The sequence below is a fragment of the Tamandua tetradactyla genome, chromosome 15, assembly GCF_023851605.1.
Source record: "Tamandua tetradactyla isolate mTamTet1 chromosome 15, mTamTet1.pri, whole genome shotgun sequence".
Taxonomy (NCBI): Eukaryota; Metazoa; Chordata; class Mammalia; order Pilosa; family Myrmecophagidae; genus Tamandua; species Tamandua tetradactyla.
This window is the reverse complement of record NC_135341.1, coordinates 39,499,682-39,526,540: the sequence shown is the minus strand read 5'-3', so window position 1 is coordinate 39,526,540 and position 26,859 is coordinate 39,499,682. Positions and strand designations below refer to the sequence as shown.

At 39.3% G+C, this 26,859-nt stretch overlaps 1 protein-coding gene and 1 pseudogene across 9 annotated transcripts in view; both read right to left on the bottom strand.

The window, feature by feature from the left end:
• On the bottom strand, window positions 1-26,247 carry LOC143656800 (cleavage stimulation factor subunit 2 tau variant-like; annotated as a pseudogene).
• KIF9 (kinesin family member 9) overlaps window positions 23,522-26,859 on the bottom strand; it is an 82,302-nt gene continuing 78,964 nt past the window's right edge. For 8 of the 9 annotated variants that reach the window (XM_077129489.1, XM_077129490.1, XM_077129493.1 and 5 more), the window contains one exon: window positions 23,522-26,859. In XM_077129489.1, coding sequence (XP_076985604.1) covers window positions 26,809-26,859 — 51 coding nt within the window. In that variant the 3' untranslated portion in view covers window positions 23,522-26,808. The other variant, XM_077129496.1, reaches the window with a different exon arrangement.

Below are 26,859 nucleotides of genomic sequence, written 5' to 3'. Positions count from 1 at the left end.
TCAGATATGTTTCCTTAAAATCAGGATTCTCTGCCTTTGCTCAGGAGGCAGCATGGCAATATGATCTGCAGTCAGTTGAAAAACCTATATGATTAAGGCTGCTTTTTCTTGATCCTGTAGAGTTACTTGGCTCTGCCCTGGACCAAAACTTGTAGTCTGGCCTCCACTTTACTTGCCCATTCCCTAAATCCTGCCTCCTTGTATGCCTGCCCCCTGCATGCCCACTGCTTGCATGCCTTCTCCTTGTATGCAAGCCTCCTGCATTCCTGCTCCTTGGATGCCTGTCCCTGCATGCCTGCTCCTTGGATGCCTATCCTCTGCATGCCAGCTCTAGGATTTCCCACTCCTAAAATGCTTAGAACCTGTCTGTGACCCTGAGGGCCACTGGTCCCATGCTGATGGGATTTCAATGACCCTATGACCCTAGATTTCACTGATCATAGGGCTTCTCCAACTGGGCTAGGGCCACTTATCTCCATTTCTCTTGTATTCATACCTCTAACTTCCATCACCCTCTAATATCCATTGCACAGGTTTCCATTCCTCTTCTCTCCATTACTCATGTCTGTAAGACCTCTGTCTTCATAGCTTGAGTTTCTATCCCTAGATAATCTCTACTACCTCTGCTATCCAAAGATAGACCCCTTTGATCTATCAGGGGTCCTCTGAGCTCTCCAATTAGCATTCTAGGATCTGCTAATGGGCCTCCCCTCATCTCATGTGAGGAAGGTCCACAGTTGTCATGACCAGAGACATAGTGCATGAGGGGACCGTGGTGGGGTGGGCCCACATAAATTCTAGACTCTATTTCTCTAGTAACTGAAAGCAAAGTCTCTCCACATGAATCATCTGGAGTATGTCCTAACAGTCCTCTACAAGGCAGGCCAGCAGCAGTCATGGGTCCATGAAGTATAGGAGCTTAGGGATCTGACATCTGCACATGTCCCCAACTCTAAAGGCACTGAGTCAACCTGGGCATTCCAATTTGGGTTTTCATTGCTCCTCCAGGAGTTAGGGAACCAGTTCCAGGTCTGAGAACAGCAGTTGGGATCGTCCCTGGGGCTGGACTTCCACACTGGGTAGGAATTTGCATCAGAGGAGAAATATCTTTCATGGGTCTTCTAACCAAATGCTGAGGCTGAGAAACTGGAGGGTTCTGTTGGTTCTGGGCACAGGCCTAGACCAGAGATACACAGATTTGCCCGGGATTAGTGGCATGACATGTATCTTACAATGCAGAATTTTCAAAGCAATCTCTGGATCCATGATTCTCATCACCATGTGTGCCTGCAACAGTCATAAACCCGTTGCAGATTTTGAAGCAACATATTTAGAGCTTCCTGGTGACTGTTTTGGACACAGAGCTTCATCTGCTTTATTAGCTCAAACATTTGCTCTGGAGGGAGACCGGCAATTGCTCTAGTAATTGATTCAGGGGCATCTTCCTTATCGATGGGGTCCCCATAGGGCGAGTCAATGATGGGCACTGCTGGCCATAGGCTCTTTAACGCCTTCTTGTTCTTTTTTTTTTAGAACCACTAAAAATGGTATCTTTGCTTAACCATAGGCATATTTAAATAAAGTATCCATATATTCATTGTAAATCCTATGTTTGCACAGCAAATTTCAAATCCAATTTAAAATTAATGAAACAAGGTAAAAATAGACATTCAGATAGTAAAGTTCTTAAATTTTAAGGATTAAACCACTAACTTTGATACCATTTGGTCAGCTGTCAAAACTGTGAATGTTCTCAAAGTATCAAATAGAAAGTTCTCACAAATATCTGTATTGCTATGGTAATGACCTATGTTACTAAATATTTTCCTGATTTCACGAAAATATGAAAATACAAATATATATATATATATATATTTTTACATGGGCAGGCACCAGGAATCGAACCCGGGTCCTCTGGCATGGCAGGCAAGCATTCTTGCCTGCTGAGCCACTGAGCCACCATGGCCCACCCTGAAGATACAAATATTTTAACTATTAATGTATGAAAATCTTTGCTACCTAAAATGGATATCTTAGTTAGCTTATCCATAGGCATATTTAAAAAAAAATCTAAGTAATCACCATAAAGCCTGTTTGGACAATATGTTTCATAAACCAATTTAAAATTAGAACAAGGAAGGAAAAAATCTATAAATATAAATATCAGAGTTTCTTAAATTCAAAATATTAAACATTATCTTAAATGCTGTTTGATTAACTATCAAAATTGTGTGTATTCTCAAAATATCAAGTAAAAAGTTATTACAAATATCAACTTTGCTATAGTCAATACTATATTACTATGTCAATGCTATGTTACTAAATATTTTCAAATTTTTGATTTCAGGAATTTATTTTGTCTAATATTACTATAACTGCCTATAGTTTTTTTAAACTCTTTTTTTGTTATTGCAAAAAATTCCTCATCTCAGATTTTTCCTTCTAGCTGCTCCAAAACACTGGAAGCTTTATCAGAGTCATAATAACAGAATTATACAGTATCTATCCTTTTGTGTCTGACTTATTTTGCTCAGCATTATGTCTTCAAGGTTCATCCACATTGTCACATTTGGGGACATCATTTTGTCTAAATGTTGCATAATGTTCCATTGTATGTATAGAACACATTTTGTTTATCCACTTGTCTGTTGCCCTGGGCACCTGGATTGTTTCCATCTCTTGTCAATTGTGAATAGTGCTAGTATGAACATCAGTGGGAACATGGCTGTTCGTGTCATGGCCCTCAATCTTTAGGGTATATACTGAGTATTGGTATTACTGGGTCATAGGGCAACTCAATATTTAGTTTTCTGAGGCATTGCCAAACCGACTTCCACAGTGGCTGAACTATTTTACATTCCCACCAACAGTGAATAAGTGTTCCAATTTCTCTGCATCCTCTCCAACATTTATAGTTTCCTATTTGTTTAATAGCAGTCATTCTTATAGGTGTGAGGTGATATCTCATTGTTGTCTTGATTTGCATTTCCCTTATAGCCAATGAAGATGAGCAGCTCTTCATCATGTGCTTTTTAGCCATCTGCATTTGCTCTTCAGAAAAGTGCATCTTCATTTCCTCTGCCCATTTTATAATTGGGTTGTTTGTTCTTTTGTTGTTGAGCTGTATAATTTCTTTATGTACACAAGATATCAAGCCCTTATCCAATATATGGTTTCCAATATTTTCTCCCATTGAATTGTCTGCCTCATCACCTTTTTAAACAAACTCCTTTGAGGCACAGAAGCTCTTGATCTTAAGGAGTTCCCATTTGTCTTTTTTTTTTTTTCACAACTTGTGCTTTAGATGTAAAGTTTAAGAAGCCACCTCCTATTATTAGATCTTGAAGATGTTTCCCTACATTTTTTTCTAGATGTTTTATGGTACTGGCTCTTACATTTAGGTCTTTGATCCATTTTGAATTAATTTTTGTATAAGGGTGTAAGGTAGGGGGCCCTCTTTCATTCTTTTGGATATTGAAACTCAGTTCTCCCATGGCCATTTATTGAAAAGACTGTTCTGTCCCAATTCAGTGGATTTGGGGTCTTATCAAAGATCAAATGTCCATAAATTTGGTGGTCAATCTCCATACTCTTGATTCTATTTCACTGGTCGGTCCTCTGTCTTTGTGCCAGTACCATGCTGTTTTGACCACTGTACTTTATAGCAAGCTTTAAAGTCAGGAAGTGATAGACCTCCCAGTTCACTCATCTTTTTAAGGATATCTTTAGCTATTTGAGATCTCTTTACCTTCCATATAAATTTGGTAATGAGCTTTTCCAAGTCTTTGAAGTAGGTTGTTGGGATTTTTATTGGTATTGCATTGAATCTGTAGACCAGTTTGGTTAGAATTGACATCTTGATGATATTCAGCCTTCCTATCAATGAGCATGGAATAACTTTCCATCTATTTATATCATTTTAAAATTTCTTTTAGCAGCTTTTTGATAATTTTCTGTATGTAAGTCCTTGACATCCCTGGTTAGGCTTATTCCTAGATACCTAATTCTTCTGGTCAGTATTCTGAATGTAATTTTTTCCTTACTTGTTACCACAAATAGGTCGCTGCTTGTGTATAGAAACATAGCTGATTTTTTTTTTCTTTTTGCATGGGCAGGCACCAGGAATTGAACCCAGATCTCTGGCATGGCAGACGAGAATTCTGCCACTGAGCCACCATCACACCACCCAACATAACTGATTTTTGTACATTAACCTTGTATCCTGCCACTTTTCTGAATTTGCTTATTAGCTCAAGTAATTTGTTGCAGATTTCTTAGGGTTTTCTAAGTATAGGATCATGTCATCAAGAAATAATGAAAGTTTTACTTCTTCCTTTCCTATTTGGATGCCTTTTATTTCTTTCTCCTGTCTAATTGCTCTAGCTAGTATTTCTAATACAATGTTGAATAATAGTGGTGACAATGGGCATCCTTGTCTCATCCCTGATCTCAAGGGAATGCTTTCAGTTTCTCACCATTAAGTATGATGGGTTTGTCATTTATGCCCTTTGTGATATTGAGAAAGTTTCCTTAAAAAAACACTAAGTTTTGAAGTGTTTTTATTAGGAAAGGATGCTGGTTTTGTGGAATGCTTTTTGAGCATCAATCAATATGATCATGTGATTTTTTTCCCTTTCAATTTGTTAATGTGTTGTATTACACTGATTGATTTTCTTAAGTTAAACCATCCTTACTTTCCTGGTATGAATCCCACTTGATCCTGATGTATAATTCTTTTAATGTGGTATTGGATACAATTTGCTAGTATTTTGTTAAGAGTTTTCACATCTATGTACATCAGGGAGATTGGTCTGTATATTTTTTTCTTGTATCATCTTTATCTGATTTTGGTATTAGAGCGATGTTAGCTTTGTAAAATGAGTTACGTAGCATTCTTTTTTCTTCAAATTTTTGGAAGAGTTTCAGCAGGATTGGCATTAATTCTTTTTGAAATGTTTGATAAAATTCTCCTGTGAAGCCATCTGGTCCTGGGCTTTTTTTTTTGTAGGGAGATTTTTGATGACTGATTGGATGTCTTTACTTGTGATTGGTTTGTTGAGATCAATTTGTTCTGAAGTCAGTATAGGAGATTTGTGTGTTTCTAGGAATTTGTCCATTTCATCTAAGTTGTCTAGTTTTTTGGCGTATAGTTGTTCATAATATTCTCTTATGACTTTTAAAATTTCTTCATGATCTGTGGTAACACCCCCCCCCCCATTTCTGATTTTGGTTATTTATGTCCTCTCTCTTTTCTTCTTTGTTAGTTTAGCTAAGAAGCCATCAATTTTATTAATTTTCTCAAAGAACCAACGTTTAGTTTTGTTGATCCTTTCTATCACTTTATTGTTCTCCAGTTTGTTTATTTATGCTTTAGTCTTTATTATTTCTCTTATTTGCTTTGGGGTTAGTTTGCTATTCTTTCTCTAAGTTCTCCAGGTGAGCAGTTAAATCCTCAAGGTTCGCTTATTCTTGTTTTTTAATATAAGCATTTAGGGCAATAAATTTATCTCTCAGCACTGCCTTTGCTGCATCCCATAAGTTTTGATATGTAGCATTCTTATTATCATTTGTCTGCAGATATTTGCCAATTTCTTTAGCAATTTCTTCCTTGACCCATTGATTGTTTAAGTGTGTGTGTGTTTAATCTCCATATATTTGTGAAAACTCTGTTTTTTTGGTGATTTCCAACTTTATACCATTGTGATTAGAGAAACTGCTTTGGATAATTTCAATCTTATTAAATTTATAGAGACTCAGTTTATGTTCCAGTATATGATCTGTCCTGGAGAACTTCGCATATGTGCTAGAGAAAAATGTGTATCCTCGTATTTTGGGATGTAATGATCTATATACGTCTGTTAGATCTAATTCATTTATCCTATTGTTTAGGTTCTCTATTTCCTTGTTGATCCTCTGTGTGGTTGTTCTATCTATAGCAGAGAGTGGTGTATTGAAGTCTCCCACTATTACTGTTGATATGTCTATAGTTCCCTTCAGTTTTTCCAATATGTGCCTCATGTACTTTGGATTTCCTTGATTGGGACCATACACATTTATGATTGTTATTTCTTTCTGGTGAATTCTTCCCTTTATTAATATGTAGTGTCCTTCTTTGTCTCTTATGATGTCTTTACATTTAAAGTCTATTTTATCTGCTATTAGTACAGGTACTCCTGCTTTCTTTTGGTTATAGCTTGCACAGAAGATCATTTTCCATCCTTTTACTTTGAATCTGTGTCCTTGAGTTTAAGATGTAGCTCTTGTAAAAAGCATATAGATGAATTATGCTTTTTGATCCATTTTGTCAATCTGTATCTTTTAATTGGTGAGTTTAGTCCATTAAAATTCAAAGTAATTACTGTAAAACAAGCAGTTTTTGACTTGACCATCTTGTCCTTTAGTTTTTACTTGTCATATATGTATATTATTTTCCTCCTCTCTTTCTCTTCCTTTAAATTACCTTCATTCACATTCTTCAATTTTGTTCCCTCCTCCAGGCCTCCATCACCTTGCTCAAGTTTTGGATTTCAGGGAAGTATAAAGATACAAATGTTTTCGCAATTAATGTATGAAAATCTTAACCACCAAAAATGTTTATCTTAGTTAGCTTATCTATAGACATATTTAAATTAAATGTCTAAATAATCATTGTAAAGCCTCTGTTGGTACAAAATGTTTTATAAATCACTTTAAAATTAAAGCAAGCAGGGGAAAAATTTACAGATACAGATATCAGAGTTTCTTTAATTCTAAATATTAAACACTATGTCAAATATCATTTGATTAGCTATCAAAACTGTTCATATTCAATATATCAAGTAGAACATTATTACAAATATCAACTTTGCTATAGTAATGACCTATGTTACTATACATTTTCAAGTTTTTTATTTCAGGAATCTATTTTATCTAATATTACTATGTCTGCCTCTAGTTTTTATTTATCAGACCTATATATTCTTTTCCCTCTCTCACTTTTATCCTTTAAATCCTGGAATGAACTGGGACTCAACAAAGGATTGAGAAAACCTTCTTGGTGTATTACATTAATTGATTTTCTTGTTTTGAATTGTCATTGCATACTTGGAATAAATCCCACTTGGTAATGGTGTGTAATTCTTTTAATGTGCTGCTGGATTTGATTTGCAAGTATTTTTGTTGATGATTTTTGCATCTATATTCATTAGAGAGATTGGTCTGTAATTTTCCTTTCTTGTAGTATCTTTGTCTGGCTTTGGTACTAGGGTAATGTTGGCTTCATAGAATGACTAAGGTAGCTTTCCCTCCTCTTCAATTTTTTTTCCAAGTGGATTTTTTAAAATTAATTTTTAAATTTTTTTTAAAAATACCAAAAAAACACAAACATTTGTAACTTTTGATCATTCTGTTCTACATATATAATCAGTAATTCACAATATCATCACATAGTTGCATATTCATCATCATGATCATTTCTTGGAACATTTGTATCTATTCAGAAAAAGAAATAAAAAGAAAACAGAAAAAAATTCATGCATACATAACCCCACCCCTCCCCCTCACTGATCACCAGCATTTCACTCTAAATTTATTTTGACATTTGTTCCCCCTATTATTCATCTTTATTCCATATGTTTTACTCATCTGTTGATACGGTAGGTAAACGGAGCATCAGACACAAGGTTTTCACAATCGCACAGTCACATTGTGAAAGCTATACCATTATACAATCATCTTCAAGAAACATGGCTACTGGAACACAGCTCTACATTTTCAGGCAGTTCCCTCCAGCCTCTCCACTACATCTTGACTAACAAGGTGATATCTATTTAATGCATAAGAATAACCTTGAGAATAACCTCTTGACTCTGTTTGGAATCTCTCAGCCATTGACACTTTATTTTGCCTCATTTCACTCTTCCCCCTTTTGGTCGAGAAGGTTTTCTCAATCCCTTGATGCTGAGTCTCAGCTCATTCTGGGTTTTTTCTCAATCCCTTGATGCTGAGTCCCAGCTCATTCCAGGATTTCTGTCCCTCTTTGCCAGAGAGGTCCACATCTCTGGGAGTCGTCCCACATAGACCGGGGGAGGGTGGTGAGTTTGCTTGTTGTGGTGGCTGGAGAGAGAGGTCACATCTGAGCAACAAAAGAGGTTCTTTTGGGGGTGACTCTTTGACCTAATTTTAAGTAGGCTTGACCTATCCTTTGTGGGATTGAGTCTTCTATGAACAAACCTCAAGATTGGGGGCTTAGCCTATAGCTTCGATGGTCTGCACTGCTTGTGAAAATATCAAAAATTCAACTTGGGGAAGTTGAATTTTCCCCCTTTCTCATCCTTCCCCAAAGGGGACTTTGCAAATAATTTTTTGTTCAATGTTCAAATCAGTCTGGGATTTATTGGGGCATCACTCTGGACAAACCAACAAAATCTCATGTCCTACTCAAGGTTCCATGTATTTATTGTGTTCAATTAAGCTGTCTACATAAGTAATATTAGGAAATGCACTATTCAAAATATAAATTTTGTACCAAATAAAACATTTTTTGCTTTAGTCTCACACATAAGGTAAAATTTAAAAATATTAATTACCATCTATTTTCAGCACCCTCCAGTAATGACATTCCTTTGTTCTTCCTCATGCAAAAACATTTTTAAAATTTGTACATTTAGTCACTATCATTATATGCTCTAGGCATTCCTAGATTATACCATCTCAATCTTTTATTGTCTATCTTTCTTTCTGATTTCATTTGTACCCCAGCCCTCCTCCCTCTATCATTCTCACATTCAGCTTCATTCAGTATTTTAACATAATTATATTACAGTTATGTAGTACTGTGCTGTCCATTTCTGAGTTTTCACATTCAGTCCTGTTGCACAATCTGTATCCCTTCAGCTCCAATTACCCAATATCTTACCCTATTTCTACCTCCTGATGGTCTCTGTTACCAATGAAATTCTCCAAGTTTGTTCACTAATGTCAGTTCGTATCAGTGAGTCATGCAGTATGTGTCCTTTTGTTTCCTGGCTAATCTCAGTCAGCATAATGTCCTCAAGGTCCATCCATGTTGTTACATACTTCATAACTTTATTCTGTCTTACAGCTGCATAATATTCCATCGCATGCTTATATCATAGTTTGTTTAGCCACTCTTCTGTTGATGGACATTTTGGCTGTTTCCATCTCTTTGCAATTGTAAATAATGCTGCTATAAACATTGGTGTGCAAATGTCTGTTTGTGTCCTTGCCCTCATGTCCTCTGATTAGATACCTAGCAATGGTATTCCAGGGTCATATGGCAATTCTATATTTAGCTTTTTGAGAAACCACCAAACTGCCTTCCACAGCGGTTGTACCATTTGTCATTCCCACCAACAGTGGAAAAGTGTCCCTCTTTCTCCACATGCTCTCCAGCATTTGTCATTTTCTGTTTTATTGATAATGGCCATTCTGGTGTGTGTGAGATGATATCTCATTGTGGTTTTGATTTGCATTTCTCTAATAGCCAGGGAAGTTGAGCATCTCTTCATGTGCCTTTTGGCCATTTGTATTTCCTTTTCTGAGAAGTGTCTGTTTAAGTCTTTTTCCCCATTTTGTAATTGGATTGGCTGTCTTTTTGTCGTTGAGTTGAACATCTCTTTATAAATTCTGGATACTAGAACTTTGTCTGATACATTGTTTCCAAATATTGTCTCCCATTGTGTAGGCTGTCTTTTTATTTTCTTGATGAAATTCTTTGATGTGCAAAAGTGTTTAATTTTGAAGAGTTCCCATTTATTTATTTATTTCTTCAATGCTCTTGCTTTGGGTGTAAGGTCTAGAAACCGCCTCCTAGTATAAGATTTATAAGATATTTCCCTACATTTTATTCTAACAGTTTTATGGTCTTATATCTAATGTTTAGGTCTTTGATCCATTTTGAGTTAATTTTTGTATAGGTTGTGAGAGATGGGTCCTCCTTCATTCTTTTGCATATGGATATCCAGTTCTTTAGGCACCATTTATTGAAGAGACAGTTCTGCCTCAGGTGAGTTGGCTTGACTGCCTTATCAAAGATCAATTGTCCTTAGATGAGAGGGTCTATATCTGAACACTCTATTCAATTCCATTGGTCAGTATAGCTATCTTTATGCCAGTACCATGCTCTTTTGACCACTGTAGCTTCATACAATGGCTTAAAGTCAGGTAGCGTGAGACCTCCGATTTCTTTTTTTTTCTCAGGATACTTCTAGCTATTCGGGGCATCCTGCCCTTCCAGATAAATTTGCTTATTGGTTTTTTTAGTTCTGAAAAGTAAGCTGTTGGGATTTTGATTGGTATTGCATTGAATCTGTAAATCAATTTAAGTAGAATGGACATTTAAACTATATTTAGTCTTCCAATCCATGAACCCGGTATGCCCTTCCATCTATTTAAGTCTTCTGTGATTTCTTTTAACAATTTCTTGTAGTTTTCTTTGTATAGGTCTTTTGTCTCTTTAGTTAAATTTATTCCTAAATATTTTATTCTTTGGTTTCAATTGTAAATGGAATTCGTTTTCTTGATTTCCACCTCAGATTGTTCATTACTAGTGTATAGAAACACTACAGATTTTTGAGTGTTGGTCTTGTAACCTGCCACTTTGCTGTACTCATTTATTAGCTCTAGTAGTTTTGCTGTGAATTTTTTGGGGTTTTCGACATATGGTATCATATCATCTGCAAACAGTGAGAGTTTTTCTTCTTCCTTTCCAATTTTGATGCTGTGTATTTCTTTTTCTTGTCTAATTGCTCTGGCTAGAACTTCCAACACAATGTTGAATAACAGTGGTGATAGTGGACATCCTTGTCTTGTTCCTGATCTTAGGGGGAAAGCTTTCAGTTTTTCCCCATTGAGGATGATGTTAGCTGTGGGTTTTTCATATATTCCCTTTATCATTTTAAGGAAGTTCCCTTCTATTCCTATCCTTTGAAGTGTTTTCAACAGGAAAGGATGTTGAATTTTGTCAAATGCCTTCTCTGCATCAATTGAGATGATCATGTGATTTTTCTGCTTTGATTTGTTGATATGGTGTATTACATTAATTGATTTTCTTATGTTGAACCATCCTTGCATACCTGAGATGAATCCTACTTCGTCATGATGTATAAGTCTTTTAATGTGTTGCTGGATTTTCCCAAAAGTTCGGCACTTTCAAGTCCTGCCTTCCATCCAACCTCAGAACACAAGTTTGCCAAGTTCTCTGTCATTTTATAACAAGGATTTCCCTTTCTCCAGTTTCCAATAGAACATTCATCTGTTCCTTCTAAGGCCTTAATATAGGTACCTTTAATGTCCGTATGTCTGCCAGACTCCTCAAAACAATCTAGGCTTTTCTCTATCAAGCTATTCACAATTCTTCCAGCTTTAACCCATTACCAAATTCCGAAGGAGTTTCCACATTTTTAGATGTTTGTAATAGTAGCCCCCACTTTCTGATAGCAAAACTGTTTTAGTTTTTCTAGATTCTAAAATAAGTACTATACAATAGATTGGCTGAAAACAATGGGAATTTATTTGCTCAAGGTTTTGAGGCTAGAAGAAGTTAAAAAACGAGGTGTCAGCAAGGCAACATTTTCTCCCTGAAAACTATGGCATTCCAGGCCTGGTTGCCAGTGATCCTTCATCTTTGGCTTTCCTGTTGCATGGCAATGCACATGGAGGAATCGTCTCCTTTCTATTCTGGGTTCCATTGATTTCCAGCTTCTTGTTTCTCCTGTGGCTTCTCTCTTTCAAGTCCAATTTCCTATGCTTGTAAGGAATTTAGCATATTGGGTTAAGATTCACCCTTACTCAGTTTGGGCACACGTTAATGAACACCATTTTCAAGTTTCCTATTTACAAATGGGTTCACACCATATGACCAAGGGATGGAACCCGAACATACCTTTAGTGGGGGACGTGATTCAATAGCAGTAATGTCTTACACTTATTTTGTCACTCAGTTATTTCATTGCTATCTACTTTCCTATTTATTTGTTCTTTATTAGTGAACCATACTGAGGCCCTTCTCACTTCCTTCTTTGTATGTTTTTCAAATATTTTCTTTGCAGTTACATGGGGCTTATATTTAACAACCTAAAATCTTTAACAATCTTGTTGCATTTGATTCCATCTTAATTTCAATAGCACACACAAATTATATTCCTATACCCCTCAATCCCCCTACCTTTATGTTATTCTTGTTACAAATTATATCTGTATACATTGTGTGCCCCAACCATGTATTTGTCATTATTTTTATGCAGTTGCATTCTAGATCCTGTAAGTAGTAAAGAGTGGAGTTACAAGCCAAAAATACAAAACAATAGAACTAGCATTTATAATTACCCATGTAGCATGTAGTTATGCTTACCAGAGATCTTTATTTATTTATGCTGCTTCAATCTACTGTCTAATGTCTGCTCCTTTCAATCTAAAGAAGTCCTGATTTTAGGGTAGGTCTGGTGGTGATAATGTCCTCCAGATATTATTTATCTGGGAATTTTTAAACTTTTTTAAAAAATTGTATAATACAACATATATACAAAGCAAAGAAAGGAAAAAAAACAGTTTTCAAAGCACTTTTCAACAAGTAGTTACAGGACAGATCCCAGGGTTGTCATGGGCTACCATACCATCATCTCAGATTTTTCCTTCTAGCTTCTCCGGAATATTGGAGGCTAGAAGGAATGAAATTTTTTTTTTATCACAACTTTTTTTGTGTGTGAAAAAAATGTATACAAAAAAATACGTTTCAAAGCACACTACAACAATTAGTTGTGGAACAGATTTCAGAGCTTGGCATGGGTTACAATTCCACAATTTTAGGTTTTTACTTCTAGTTGCTCTAAGACACTGGAGACTGAAATAAATATCAATATAATGATTCAGCAGTCATACTCATTTGTTAAACCCTACCTTCTATGCATAACTCCACCATCACTTTTAATCTTTCTCTCAGTCTTTAGGGGTATTGGGCTGTGCCCATTCTAGCTTTTTTCATGTTGGAGAAGGCTGTCAATAATATGGGGTAGGGAGATGGAACTAGCTGATGTTCTGGAAAGGCTGGGCCCTCTAGGTTTTAGGACGTAACTGGTCCAGGGACCCACCTGGAGGTTGTATGTTTCTGAAAAGTTACCCTAGTGCGTGGAACCATTGTAGAATCTTATATATTGTCCTAAATGTGCTTTACAATAGGATGGAATGGTTTTGATTGGGGTTTGCTGAGTTATGATAGGTGGCAATGTCTAACTGAAGCTTGCAAAAGAGTGACCTCCAGAGTAGCCTCTCAACTCTACTTGAATTCTCTCAGCCAGATACCTTGTTTGCTACACTTCTTTCCTCCCTTTTGTTCAGGATGGTATTGTTGATCCCATGGTGCAAGGACCAGACTCATCCCTAGGAGTCATCTTCCACATTGCCAGGGAGACTTTCACTCCTGGATGTCATGTCTCATATAGGGAGAGGGAGGAGGAAAATGATTACACTTGCAGAGTTGGGCTTAGAGAGAGTGAGGCCACATCTGAGCAACAAAAGAGATCCTTATCTTGGAATGTTTTAATTTTCCTATTTTTTAAAGAGAGTTTCACCATATATAAAATTCTTGGTTGGTAATTTTTTTTCCATCACTTTAAATATTTAATCCCACTACCTTCGTTCCTCCATAGTTTCTGATGAAAAATCAGCACAATCTTATTGGAGTGCCATTGTACATGACTTGTTGCTTCTCTTTCACAATTTTCAGGGTCCTTTCTTTGTTTTTGCGTCTGACAATTTGATTATAATATGTCCGGGCTTCTTCAAGTTTATCCTTTTGGGACTTGTTGGGCCCCTTGAATGTGTGTATCATATCTTTTGTTAAATTGGGGACGTTTTCTACCATGATTTCTTCAAATATTCCTTCTTCCACTTTCTCTCTTTCTTCTCCTTCTGGGACTCCCATAATGTATATATTGGTATGCTTGATGGTATCCCACAGATATCTTAAGCCCAGTTCACTTTTTTTTTTCTGCTTCTCTGACTTAATAATTTCAATAGTCTTATCTTTGAGTTCAGTTCTTCAGCCAGTTCCAATCTACTGTTGATCCTCTTTAGGGAATTGTAATTCATTTTTGTGGACTTCAACTCCAGTATTTCTGTAAGGCTCCTTTTTTTATTATTTCTCTCTTTATTGAAATTCTCATTTTTATCATTTTCCTGATATGCTTTACTTACTTGTTCATGTTTTTCTTTAGCTCTTTGAACATATTTAAGACTTTAAAAAACGTTTTTGTCTTAGATATCCTATAATCAAAATATGGTATTCTTCATTAATGATTTTCTGATATTTAATCTTGTTCCCTTGGATGGACCATCATTTCCTATTTGGCTAGTAATCTTTTGTTTCACATTGTGCATTGTAATATTTGAACTCTAGAATTTTGTCCTTAAGGTGACTGTTCTCAAGTTTGCATTCGGGTAGTTATATTACAGAGATTTCCTTGGATTCCAGGAGCTAACAGAAATAAAGAAAAAAAAATGCCATTCACAATCTGCAGATTGACTTTGTATTGGCTGGTACTCTCCTTCAGAGCTTAGCCCTCCCACCAATGAACCTGAAGAACAGTCTGAGGTGAAAATTCAAGATCTTCTCTAATCTTTTTTATGTTTGTATCTTGTCCTGGATATGCACTTGTGCCCTTAGGAATTCCCCCACTTATAGTGATCCAAATGCTCTCTCTTCTCCTGTGTGCCCTACTGTATGTCTTAAATGTGGTGATATTTAGCCTCATGCTGCTGCAATTTATTTGTTTCTTACAATGTTTTAGCTGTATACAAGCTGTTTCTGGGGAGAGGGGTAAGTTCTAGGATGGTAAGTGACAGATGAGTGTTCTGATTCAGTCCTTCAAGCTGCCACCAGATAGACTAACACAGACATATATCCACCCTAGTATGTGCATAAGGGTTGGTTTTGTCTCTCTAGAACAGGACGAAAGACCCACACAGAAAGTGTAGGCTAGCTACACACTGACCCATGGAGGGGAAAAAAAGGAACTAACAAGGGGACCCTGAGGTTTTCCTACAGCTTTCAGTTGACCTTTCCTTGATTTAGTGCTTACCTGGTTTCTGCAGTCCTTTAACTGTTTTCCAGAAATCTGAGAAAGTTAGCTCTGTCAATTATTGCTGGATGTTCAAAGATTTTATGGAGGGACAAAAACCTTGTAGCACCTCACTTTGCATCTTGAGTCACCAGAAGTCTCATTATATTTTTGTAATATGTGTTATTAAAAATTATTATAAATTATCAGTGAGTGGAAAAGTATTTGCAAAGTCCCCTTCGGGGAATGGTGAGAATGGGGGAAAACTCAACTTCCCCAAGTTGAATTCTTGATATTCTCACAAGCAGTGTGGACAACCAAAGCTATAGGCTGAGCCCCCAGTCTTGGGGTTTGTTCATATGAAACTTAACCCCACAGGGGATAGGTCAAGCCTACTTAAAATTAAGCCTAACAGTCACCCCCAAGAGAACCTCTTTTTTTGCTCAGATGTGGCCTCTCTCTCCAGCCAACACAGCAAGCAGACTCACCACTCTCCCCCTGTCTACAAGGGACATGACTACCAGGGGTGTGGGTCTTCCTGGCAGCGTGGGACAGAAATCCCAGAATGAGCTAAGATTCAGCATCAAGGGATTGAGAAAACCTTCTCCACCAAAAGGGGGAAGAGTGAAATGAGACAAAATAAAGAGTCAATGGCTGAGAGATTCCAGACAGAGTCGAGAGGTTATCCTGGAGGTTATTCTTATGCATTAAGTAGATATCACCTTGTTATCCAAGATGTAATGGAGAGGCTGGAGGGAACTGCCTGAAAATGTAGAGCTGTGTTCCAGTAGCCATGTTTCTTGATGATGATTGTATAATGATATAGATTTCACAATGTGACTGTGTGATTGTGAAAACCTTGTGTCTGATGCTCCTTTTATCTACCTTGTCAACAGATGAGTAAAACATATGGAATAAAAATAAATAATAGGGGGAACAAATGTTAAAATGAATTTAGTTTGAAATGCTAGTGATCAATGAAAGGGATCAGTAAGGGGTATGGCCTGTAAAAATTTTTTTATCTGTTTGTTATATTTTTCTGTTGTCTTTTTATTTCTTTTTCTGAATTGGTGCTAATGTTCTGGGAAATGATTATGATGATGAATATGCAACTATGTGATGATATTGTGAATTGCTGTGTGTATGTGTTGGGAATGTTTGTGTTTCTTGTAATTTTTTTAAATTAATAAACAACAAAATGAATCTCCTTTTATTAAAAGCCAAAAAAATTATTATAAATTACATAACAAAACTTAAACAACTTTATGATGTTATCATTTCATTGACATTCCTGAGACAGGAATGTCAATGAAATGATATTTCATGTAAATGATATTGTTCTAGTTTGCTAGCTGCCAGAATGCAACACACCAGAGACGGATTGGCTTTTAATAAAAGGGGATTTATTTTGTTGGTTCTTCAGAGGAAAGGCAGCTAACTTTCCACTGAGGTTCTTTCTTACGTGGAAGGCACAGGATGGTCTCTGCTGGTCTTCTCTCCAGGCCCCTGGGTTCCAACAACTTTCCCCGGAGTGACTTCTTTCTGCATCTCCAAGGGCCTGGGCTGAGCTGTGAGTGCTGAGATGAGGAATGCCGAGCTGCTAGACTGTGCTACATTGCATTCTCTCATTTAAGCACAAGCCAATTAAGTTAAACGTCACTCATTGCAGCAGACACGCCTCCTAGCCGACTGCGGATGTAATTAGCAACAGATGAGATTCACCTACCATTGGCTCATGTCCACAGCAACAGAACCAGGTGCTTTCACCTGGCCAAGTTGACAACTGAATCTAACTACCACAGATATTTTATGTAAAACTTGAAAATGCATTGAAATGTATTTCAATGTAAAACTTGATGTAACAAGTTTTATCAACTTGTTTTATTCCTTTTGGTTCATTTGTATACATGTGAATTTGTACATTTATTTTGGAAAATTCTACAGCATAATGGAAACAAGTTTCAGAGTTGCCCCACCCAGAGGAGGCCACTGGGGTACTCATCCACTGATTCTTGGTTAAGGGCTTTGTGCTGGTTTGAAACTGATGTGTACCCTGGGAAAGTCATGTTCTTCAATCCTCATTCATTATTGTTGGGTGGGATCTTTTTTATTAAGTTGTTTCCATGGGGATGTGTTTCTCCCCATTCATACTGGGGTTGCTTATTGGAGCTCTTTAAGAGGGAACCATTTTAGAAAAAGCTTCAGAGCCCACACAGCCAGAGACCTTTGGAGACGAAGAAAGAAAATGCCAGTGGTAGTTAGGTTCAGGTGTCAACTTGGCCAGGTGACGGTGCCTAGTTCTATTGCTGTGGACATAAGCCAATGGCATGTGAACCTCATCTGTTGCTGATTACACCTGCAGTTGGCTAGGAGGTGTGCCTGCTGCAATGAATGATGTTTGATTTAATTGGTGGAAGCTTAAATGAGAGAGCTCAATGTAGCACAGCCCAAGCAGTTCAACATATCTCATCTCAGCACTCGCAGCTCAGCCCAGGCCTTTGGAAATGCAGAAAGGAATCACCTTGGGGAAAGTTGTATGAACCCCTCTGGAGTGAAGGCCAGCAGAGATCTCCCTGTGCCTTCCCATGTAAGAAAGAACCTCAGTTGAAAGCTGCCTTTCCTCTGAAGAACTACACATTTTTAACTAAATAAATCCCCTTTTATTAAAAGCCAATCCATCTCTGGTATGCTGCATTCCAGCAGCCAGCAAACTAGAACAAATTTTTGGGACTGGAGAGTGGGGTGCTGCTGCGGTTTGCAAATACCAGATATGTTGGGTCAGTTTTTTGGATGGATAAGGGGAAGATTTTGGAGGAACTGAGAAAAGAATGATGGAGAAGTCCTGGGGTGCTTGAAGAGACTGTTGGTGTAAATGGAATCACTGCCAATCTGGACAAAGGAGAACACAAAAGGTACAAATTGGAGTTTGCAGAGTGAGAACCATCGAAATTTGGGTCTGAAGTCAGGAAGCCTTGGGCCACCAGAGTGGACCCATCCATATACATGGAGATGGTGAGTTTGCCCTGAGGGCAGAGGATGAGTCTCCCACCTCATTGCAGTGGAAGAGTCCTGCAGTCTCAGGCCTTGGAGAAGGTACAGCACAGTCCTTGGGGACTGGGGAGAGCCTAACTGCCACCACATGGAGAGGTTTGCATGTGCCCCAGAAATGGCAGAGAGCCAAAGTGTGCCCTTCATGCTTGGAGAGGGTGGAGCCAAGAAAAAAGTGGTCTCCTCAATGTCCCCCAAAGTTGACTTGGAAAGAGGCAGGCCACTGAGTAGGCCCTTGGAAAGGGTGGGACAGCCACTTTCTAAAGCTGAAGGATAAATGACTTTCAGACTTTGAAATCCCATGGTGTTTGCCCTGCAGGTTTTCAGAACTCTTTGGGTCTTGTGACTCCTGTGTTCCTTCCAACTTCTCCCTATGGAAATGAAAACCCGTATCCTGTGAATGTCCTCCTTTGCATATTGTCACCAGATAACTTGTTTTGAGATTCATAGGTCCACAGCCAGAAGAGAATTTTTGTCACTTTAATATCATTTAAGGTGATGTGTATAGTTGCCAAGTTGACAAGGGGTGGATATGTGGTAGTTAGGTTCTAGGTGTCAACTTGGCCAGGTGAAGGTGCCTAGTTTTACTGCTATGGACATGAGCCAATGGCTGATGGTTCATGTGAACCTCATCTGTTGCTGATTACATCTGCCGTCAGCTAGGAGGTGTGCCTGCTGTAATGAACGATGTTTGATTTAACTGGCTGGTGCTTAAATGAGAGCGCTCAACATAGCGCAGCCCAAGCACCTCAGCATACTTCATCTCAGCACTCACCCAGGCCTTTGGAGATGCAGAAAGGAATCACCCCAGGGAAAGTTGTTGGAACCCAGAGGCCTGGAGCAAAGGCCAGCAGAGATCACCCTGTGTCTTCCTGCATAAAAAAGAACCTCAGTTGAAAGTTAGTTGCCTTTCCTCTGAAGAACTACATGCTTTTAATGAAATAAATCCCCTTTTATTAAAAGCCAATCCACCTCTGGTGTGTTGCATTCTGGCAGCCAGCAAACTAGAACAATGCCCCTGGGGAAACCTTTTGAAATGAGAAGGCTAGGGAGAAAGCTAGCAGATGTCACCATGAGCCCTCCCAGCTGATAGAGGTGTTTCAGACCCATTGGCCTTTCTTTAGTATCTTCCTCTGGATGCCTTGGTTTGGACATTATTATAGCCTTAGTAACCTTGCATTTGAATAAATTCCCTTTTTAAAAGCTGTTCCATTTCTGGTGTATTGCATTCCAGCAGCTTTAACATACCAAACGGGCTGCTTATAAGGCTGTTAGCCCACCCTACAGGCAGATAAGCACATACGACTGAGAAAGCCTTTATGTAGAAAGTTTTAGGTGCTTTCTATAGGAAGTAATAAGCAGAAATAGAATGTGAATGGGTGCATGGTCAAGGCATGACAGTGTCTGCTACAGAAGGTGCAAATGAGCAAAGATTTGAGATGGGGTAAGCCATATGGACATCTGGAGGAAGAATGTTTCAGGCAGAGGGAACAGCCAGTGCAAAGGTCTTGAGCCAGATGCTTTCTGGCATACTAGAAGAATAGCAAGGAGGCTCATTTGCTGGAACAGAGAAAGCATGAGAAAGGGTAGAGATGGCAGTAGAGAAGTAATAGGGGTCAAGTCATGTAGGGCCTTATGGACTGTTTTGCAGACTTAGATTTCACTCTGAGAGTAGAGAACCATTGAAAGTCTGAGAAGAGGTGTGATATGTCCTAAACTATTTCAAAAGGATCAACCTGGCTTTCATACTATTAGCAACAGACTATAAGAGAACAAGAGAAGAAGGAGACAGGAAGCTGTTGTTTCAGACAACAAGATGGAGGCTTAGATAAGGGTAGGGGCAGTAGAAGTGGTAAGAAGTGGTCAGGTTTTGGATATAGTAGGAAGGTACAGCTGGTGGATTTCCTGAAAGATTGGATGTGGGGAGTAAGAGAAAAAGAGAATTCAAGGATAAAATTAAGGTTTTTGGCTTGAACAATTGGGCAGAGATGGGGAGGCAGAGTATGGAGCAAGTTTGTGAGTACAATTAACCATTTAATTTGATTCTAGATGTACATTAAACATTCAATGGAGATGTTAAGTAAGCAGTTGGCCACACAGTTTGGGAGTTCAGGAAAGCAGTCTAAGCTAGGCTATATAAAATTGGGAGTCAGCACATAGATGATGTTTAATGCCTTAAGACTGAATGAGATCACCAAGAGGGTGATCTCCCTATAACCTCCCTCTCGACCTGTGATTAGATGTGCTGGTTTGAATCTGTTATGTATCCCAGAAGAGACTATGTTCTTTTTATCCATTATTGTGGGGGCAGACCTGTTGGGTGGGGGGAACCTTTTGGTTAGGCTATTTCAATTAAGATGTGACCCACCCTCATCAACGTGGGTCTTAATCCTTCACTGGAGTCCTTGGTGAAGAGGATAAAAGACAGTAAAAACCCAGAGTTCAGAGAGAAAATGCCCCAGGAAAAGTAAGAAAGACCCACAAAAGCTGAGAGAGTATTTTTTTTTTCCTGTACGGGCAGGCACCGGGAATCAAACCCAGGTCTCTGGCATGGCAGGCGAGAACTCTGCTGAGTAATTTTGAAACCAGAACCAGGAGAGGACCAGCAGATGTCCTATTTGCCTTCCCATGACAGAGCAATCCCTCTTCTCCCCCCAGTGCCAGCAGTCTATCCTCATGGAAGGTATCTTCCTCTTGATGTCTTAATTTGGACATTTTCATGGCCTTAGAACTGTAAATTTGTAATGTAATAAATCCCCATTGAAAAAGCCAACCCATTTATGGCATATTGCATCCCAGCAGCTTTAGCAAATTTGAAACAGATTTTGATATTAGAGAAGTGGGGTGCTGTGTTTTGTAAATATAAAAATGCTGGAATAGCTTTATAAATGCATAAGGGTAAGATTCTGGAAGAATCTCCCAATAAGGCCTTAGACAGAAATGATTAATGTGTCATTGAAAACTGAAAGAAAGGTGACCCTTGTTTTAAAGTGGCAGAAAATTTGGCAAAATTGAGTCTTGGTGTCAGATGGAAGACAGAATTTGAAATTGACGAGTTTGGATATCTGAGGAAATTTCCAAACTATGTGTGAAAAATGCATCCTGGTTTCTCTTTGAAGCTTATAGTAAAATATGAGAGGAAAAGGATAAGCTAAGAGCTGAACTCTCGGGTACAAAGAAACCCAAAACTGACAGGGAAAGTCTTGAGCTTTTAGAAAATGAGTCCCCAGAGTATATTGCTCCACATGAGGATTTAACCAAACATGGAACCAGTCAGCCATTTCAGGATAGCCAGGATTGGAAATGGAATTATCCAGAAAGGATTTGTGGAAAGTCCTATTTTCTGAAAGTTGGAACCACTACGTGCTGCATGGGAAACTGACAAGTTTGTTGTAGAATCTTTGTAAACAGAACCACTGCCAGCCTGGACTAAAAAGGACAGAAAAGGGACAGATTGAAGGAAAAATGACTTCAAAGGCATTTTGGAAATTGATGTCTGGAGCAAAGAAACTTTGGGCCAGGAGAGTGGACCCACCCATGCACTTAGAGAAAGTGAGTTTGCCCTGGAGTTTGCAGAGGGCAGGCTTTCCTCTCCATTGTTCAGGAAGTGTGCTGCTGCCTTAGGGCTCTCAGATGCCTGGGGAATTGAGGGAAGATTGACTGCTCTGTTGTTCAGGAATTGTTGCTGCCCTAGGCCTCAGAGAAGGCGGGGTACATTCCCCTGGGGATTGGGGAAAGCCTGGCCACCACTTTCTATCACTGTTCTGAGTTGAGAGTGTGCCCCAGAGGTGGCAGAGAGTCTGGGTGCCACCCCAATGCTTGAGAGTGGGTCTGAGAATGAGGTGGTGTCTCCAATGCTTGAAGATGTTGGAACCCTCACCCCAGTGCTTGGAAAGCACAGGTCCACTGTATAAGCCCTTGGATAGGATAAGACTGCTATTCCCTCTAGCCCTGAGGATAAAATGTCTTTCTGTAGATGACTCTCAGACTTTGAAATCCAATGAAGTATGACTGTAGGTTTTTGCAACTGTGTCTGGTGACTCCTGTTTTCCTTTAAATTTCTCCCTATGTCAATAGGAACATTTATCCTATGACTGTCCCTCTTTTGTATATTGGAAGCAGATAACCTGTTCTACATTTCACAGGTCCACAGCCAGAGGAGAATTTTGCCTTAGGATAGACCATGCCTGTAACTTATTTTGATGAAACTTTGTACTTAATATTGTTACTGAGATAATTTAAGTCTTTTGTGATATTGTGATGTAATGAATGTATTTTGCATATGGAAAGAATGTCCTTTGGGGGTCCAGGGGGTGGAGTGTGCTGGTTTGAATCTGTTATATACCCCAGAAAAGACTATATTCATTTAATCCATTCTTGTGGGGGCAAACCTGTTGTGGGGCAGACCTTTTGGTTAGACTATTTCAATTGAGATGTGACCCAGCCCATTCCAGTGGGTCTTAATCCTTCACTGGAGCCCTTTAGGAAGAGGGAAAAAGAAAGCAAAAGCCCAGAGAGCTTAGAAAATGTCCCAGGAGAAGCAAGGAAGACCCACAGGAGCTGAGAGCCATTTTTAAACCAGAACTAGGAGAGAAGAACCAGGAGACGTTGCCATGTGCCTTCCCATGTGACGGCACATCCATGGAGGCCAGCAGTCTTTCCTCAGAGAGTGTCTTCCTCTTGAGCCTTAATGTCTACATTAAGGCTACAGTAAATTTGTAACCTGTCATGGCCAGGTTCATGTGTCAACTTGGCCAGGTGGTGGTACCTGTTTGGTTGGGCAAGTACTGGCCAACTGTCTGTTGCTATTAGGACATTTCATAAAATTGAATCATGATCATGTCAACAACATCCACAGCTGATTCCATTTGTAATCAGCCAAGGGGAGTGTCTTCTTTAATGAGTGATGCTTAATCTAATCACTGGAAGCCTTTTAAGAGGATTCAGAGGAGACAAATTCTCTTCCTGATTCGGCCAGCAAGCCTCTTCTGCGGAGTTCGTCCAGACCCTTCATTAGAATTGTCAGCTTCACAGCCTGCCCTACGGTTTTTGGACTTGACGTTTCCATGGTTACGTGAGATACTTTTATAATTTTATATTTATGAATATTTCCTGTTGATTCTGTTTCTCTAGAGAACCCTAACTAATATGTAACCTAATAGATCTCCATTGAAAAAGCCAACCCATTTCTGATAAATTGCATTCTAGCAGATTTAGCAAACCAAAACAGATGTATTACTGGATCTTCCCATACTATGTATTCAATTGTTCATGTCTTCATCTCTATATGCTGCATTCTAGGCAATCTCATTCCAGTTTTCTGGCCATTAATTTTCCCTTTTGCTATTTCTAGCTCATTTTAATTTTTAGAATTATGTATTTTTCATTCCATTAGTTCTGTTTTTAAAAAATCTGAATAGACTCTTTTGATAGCCTTTCTCATATTTTTATTCCTAATTTTGTTTATAATTATTTAAACATACATTCTGTAATCTTTATTCAATAATTTGTTATCTGATGTTCTTAGAAGTCTAATCCTGCTTTCATTTTGTCTGATGACTCTCCACCATGGTAGGCTGTTTCTGTATGTGTGTATGTGTGTACGTATGTGTTTATTCTTTGGATTTTGAGCATGTTTAAACTAGGACTTTGCTGCAGAAATGCTGAAGAGTTCTTTGATTCTGCTACTGGCTTGGGGCTAATTTTTATGCTAATTCTTCAGCTAGTGGTTCTTGACCACACAGTTTAAATCTGAATTCTAAACCTGTGTGTGACTGCAAATTCTTGGGGAACCTGTTCCCCTCAACCCCAGAGGAAAGTTTCCCTGTTCTCTCTCTATGCGAGTGGGACAAGTTTTTCTAGCTCATCTCTTCACCAAAGATGATGCATTCAGGATACCAATTTTATGCAGTCTTATTTCTAACCTCCTTCCTGGCATGGATCTAGTCTTATTTCTCATTCCTGTGTGGACATAAATGCTCATGAGAAAAAAATCAGCCCATACACCCTCTGCCTGACTCTAGCAGCCACAGCCAGTACATGTGCTGACCACCCTGGTTTTCATGTCCATCTTTTTCCCCAGCAGCTAGCAGCTTCCTTTCTTCCCTTAAAATTTAACTTTTTATTTAAAAGAATGTCATACTTTAGCCAGCATCTCTAAACGTTGATAGCAGGGGTGTTTTAAGGTCATCTCATCTGTAACACTGATGGCATGAGAAGTCCTTTCAGAGGTGATTTTGATGGTCAGAATAGCTCAGCAGGGACTATTTTCTAGAAAATCAGGCCCATTTGAATGGAAAGAATGCCCTCTACCTCCCTCTTATGTTGGATGGTTCTGTTCCTGTAAGAAGTTCGTGTGGAGGGTGAGTTTCTGAGCTCCATTCTGGCTTATTCTGGTGGCTCTGCTCACCTTGATGGTATTTATTTCAGTTTGTGACAAAACCAACCAAGGATGGCTGTATGATGACTGAGCCAGGAGAAGGTGACAACCCAAGACCAACAGCCATTACAAAAGCCCAGCTTACCCTGGCTAGCAGACTCCAGGACTGGCTGTCCAGGAGTTCCTGTGGGCAGACTGTCCATTAGGGCCATGACATTCCAACCAGTGAGGAGGAACTGAAGGAAAGGGAGGCTGGTGATGGCTGCTTCACCAAAGACTGCTTCTTGTGGCCACAACAAAAAGATGCACCCCTGTTTCTATGTCCTATTTCCTGAGGAGCTCCAAAGATCTGGGAACCACAAACAAATCCTAATGAGGATGGGGACAGACAAGAAGGGAAGGAATCAGAACCCGTCTGCCTAAAGTCTCTACTAGCTGGGAGGATAGGCTGATTCTGGGCAGATCTGCCTGTTTAGCAACAATCAATGGGAGCAAGAGGACTGACCAACAAGGCTATGTGCACACCATTGGTGCTGGTCACTCAGAGTCCTATGTGTGTCACTAGGGCGGATTAGGTCAGAGGCTTTCAGAGCTGCTCAGGGAAGCCTTGCTATGATGTGAGTTTCTGAAAACTGTTTTGGGAACATCATGCATCAATCAGTAAAAGCAAGGGAACTGGGGAGGGGAGAGAGGAGAGACCTCAAAGAAAGTCTTTCTGTTTTCACCATATTCAGATGCTCACAGATGGGCTAAAGAACAGAATCATGGAAGCTTCAGTTGGACAAACACCATCCAGTTCAACCTTCTGGTCTAAGAATGGGTTCTGCAACCCCCTTGCCAGAGAGCCTCCTGCTATGGGACTCTCACTGATAATGCCAAAGTGGGACTGAACTTATTTTAATCTTCTGCTTATTTTGTGATTAAAATCTGCCTTTCAGCCATTTTCACTGTTTGGGAAAACATCTGCTCTTGCTCAACTATGCCAACATTCAGGTACCACAGAAATCCCTTTATTTGCTTCCACCCAGAGGCCTATCATATTTCTCTTCCTCTCCAGATTTGACCTGGTTCATTCCAACTCTCCTCATTTACAGTGGTCCCAGAGTTGGACATCAACTACTGGAGGAGATATGTTTTTTTTCTCTCATAGTTTCCAACGATGGGGCTGCCAGATGTCAGAGACTCTGGCTGTCAGCCCAATCACAGCAACATCAAGTGCTTGCTAGGCAGTATCAGATAGAGGGAAGGCTCACACAGAACAAAGCTGAGGCCTTGACCTACCCAAACATAAGTCGGTATGAGAGGAAAGATTCCAAGGAAGCTCTGAACTTTTCACTGCATGGAGACAGTTTCCCAATACAGGGGCTTGTCTGGAAGCCCAGAGGGCCTGAATTTGTTTCCTAAACAGACTGGTAAACTCTTTCCCTTTGATACCACCAAGAAAGGGACAAGACTGCAGCCTTAGAATCTGACTAAAGAGCAATGTCCTCCCTTCCCTACTCAACCCTGACAGTCTGATCCTGTTCTTATACAGGGTAAGATGACCACTTTGTTTTGCTTATCTGCAGCTTATATAGACAGAGACAGAAAGAGGGACAAGAGACCAACCCTGGCATCCAGCCCACAGACATGCTGGGTAGGGAAGACTGCAGTGTACTGCTAACTTGTAGAGGACATGTCCCCAGAAATGTTCACTCATTTCCTGACATAGTGGCCCAGTTCTGCCTCATCGCTTTCAGGGTCATTGGCTTTCAGGTTCACCATGCTCTCTTTGTACTGAGTTATGAGGGCTTCCTCCTGCCTTCCCTGATTCAGAAGCATGGAGAGGACTTATGGTCAGAGATAGCTGTGAGACCCCAGGGCTCCTCAGAGCAAGGTGACACCCTGGCTATCCATCAAGAAGTGAAAAGAGGCTGACTAGTGGGACAAAGTCCTCCCAGAAGTAGTCTGGCTGAACCACATTTTTGCTTTCTTACTTGAGACTCAGTCCTGATTACACCTGTACATAGGGAAGACATCCTCCCACTTCTCTGAATATGAGAGAAAACAAAGCCCATGGATGAACACTAAAGGCCCAAACTAGAAAGTTATTTTATCCTGTCCCTGCATATAATACAGAAAATTGAGATCAAATGTGTTCTGTAAAGATGATCAAAGGTGTCCTTCAGAGGATGTTCCTTGGAAGGCAGAAAACTCTGTGTTCTCTCAGCTGGTCCTGGCCTTGGAGTAGAGTGGCTGGCACTCTGGGCTGATAGTTCAACAGCTCCACTAGAGCAGGTTGGAGTTGCTATAAGTCTTGTCCTTCAAGATGCTGGCAGTGAGACCTTATTTTCTCTGTGCTACCTGGAGGCCAACCATGGTTTTCAAGTAATTGTG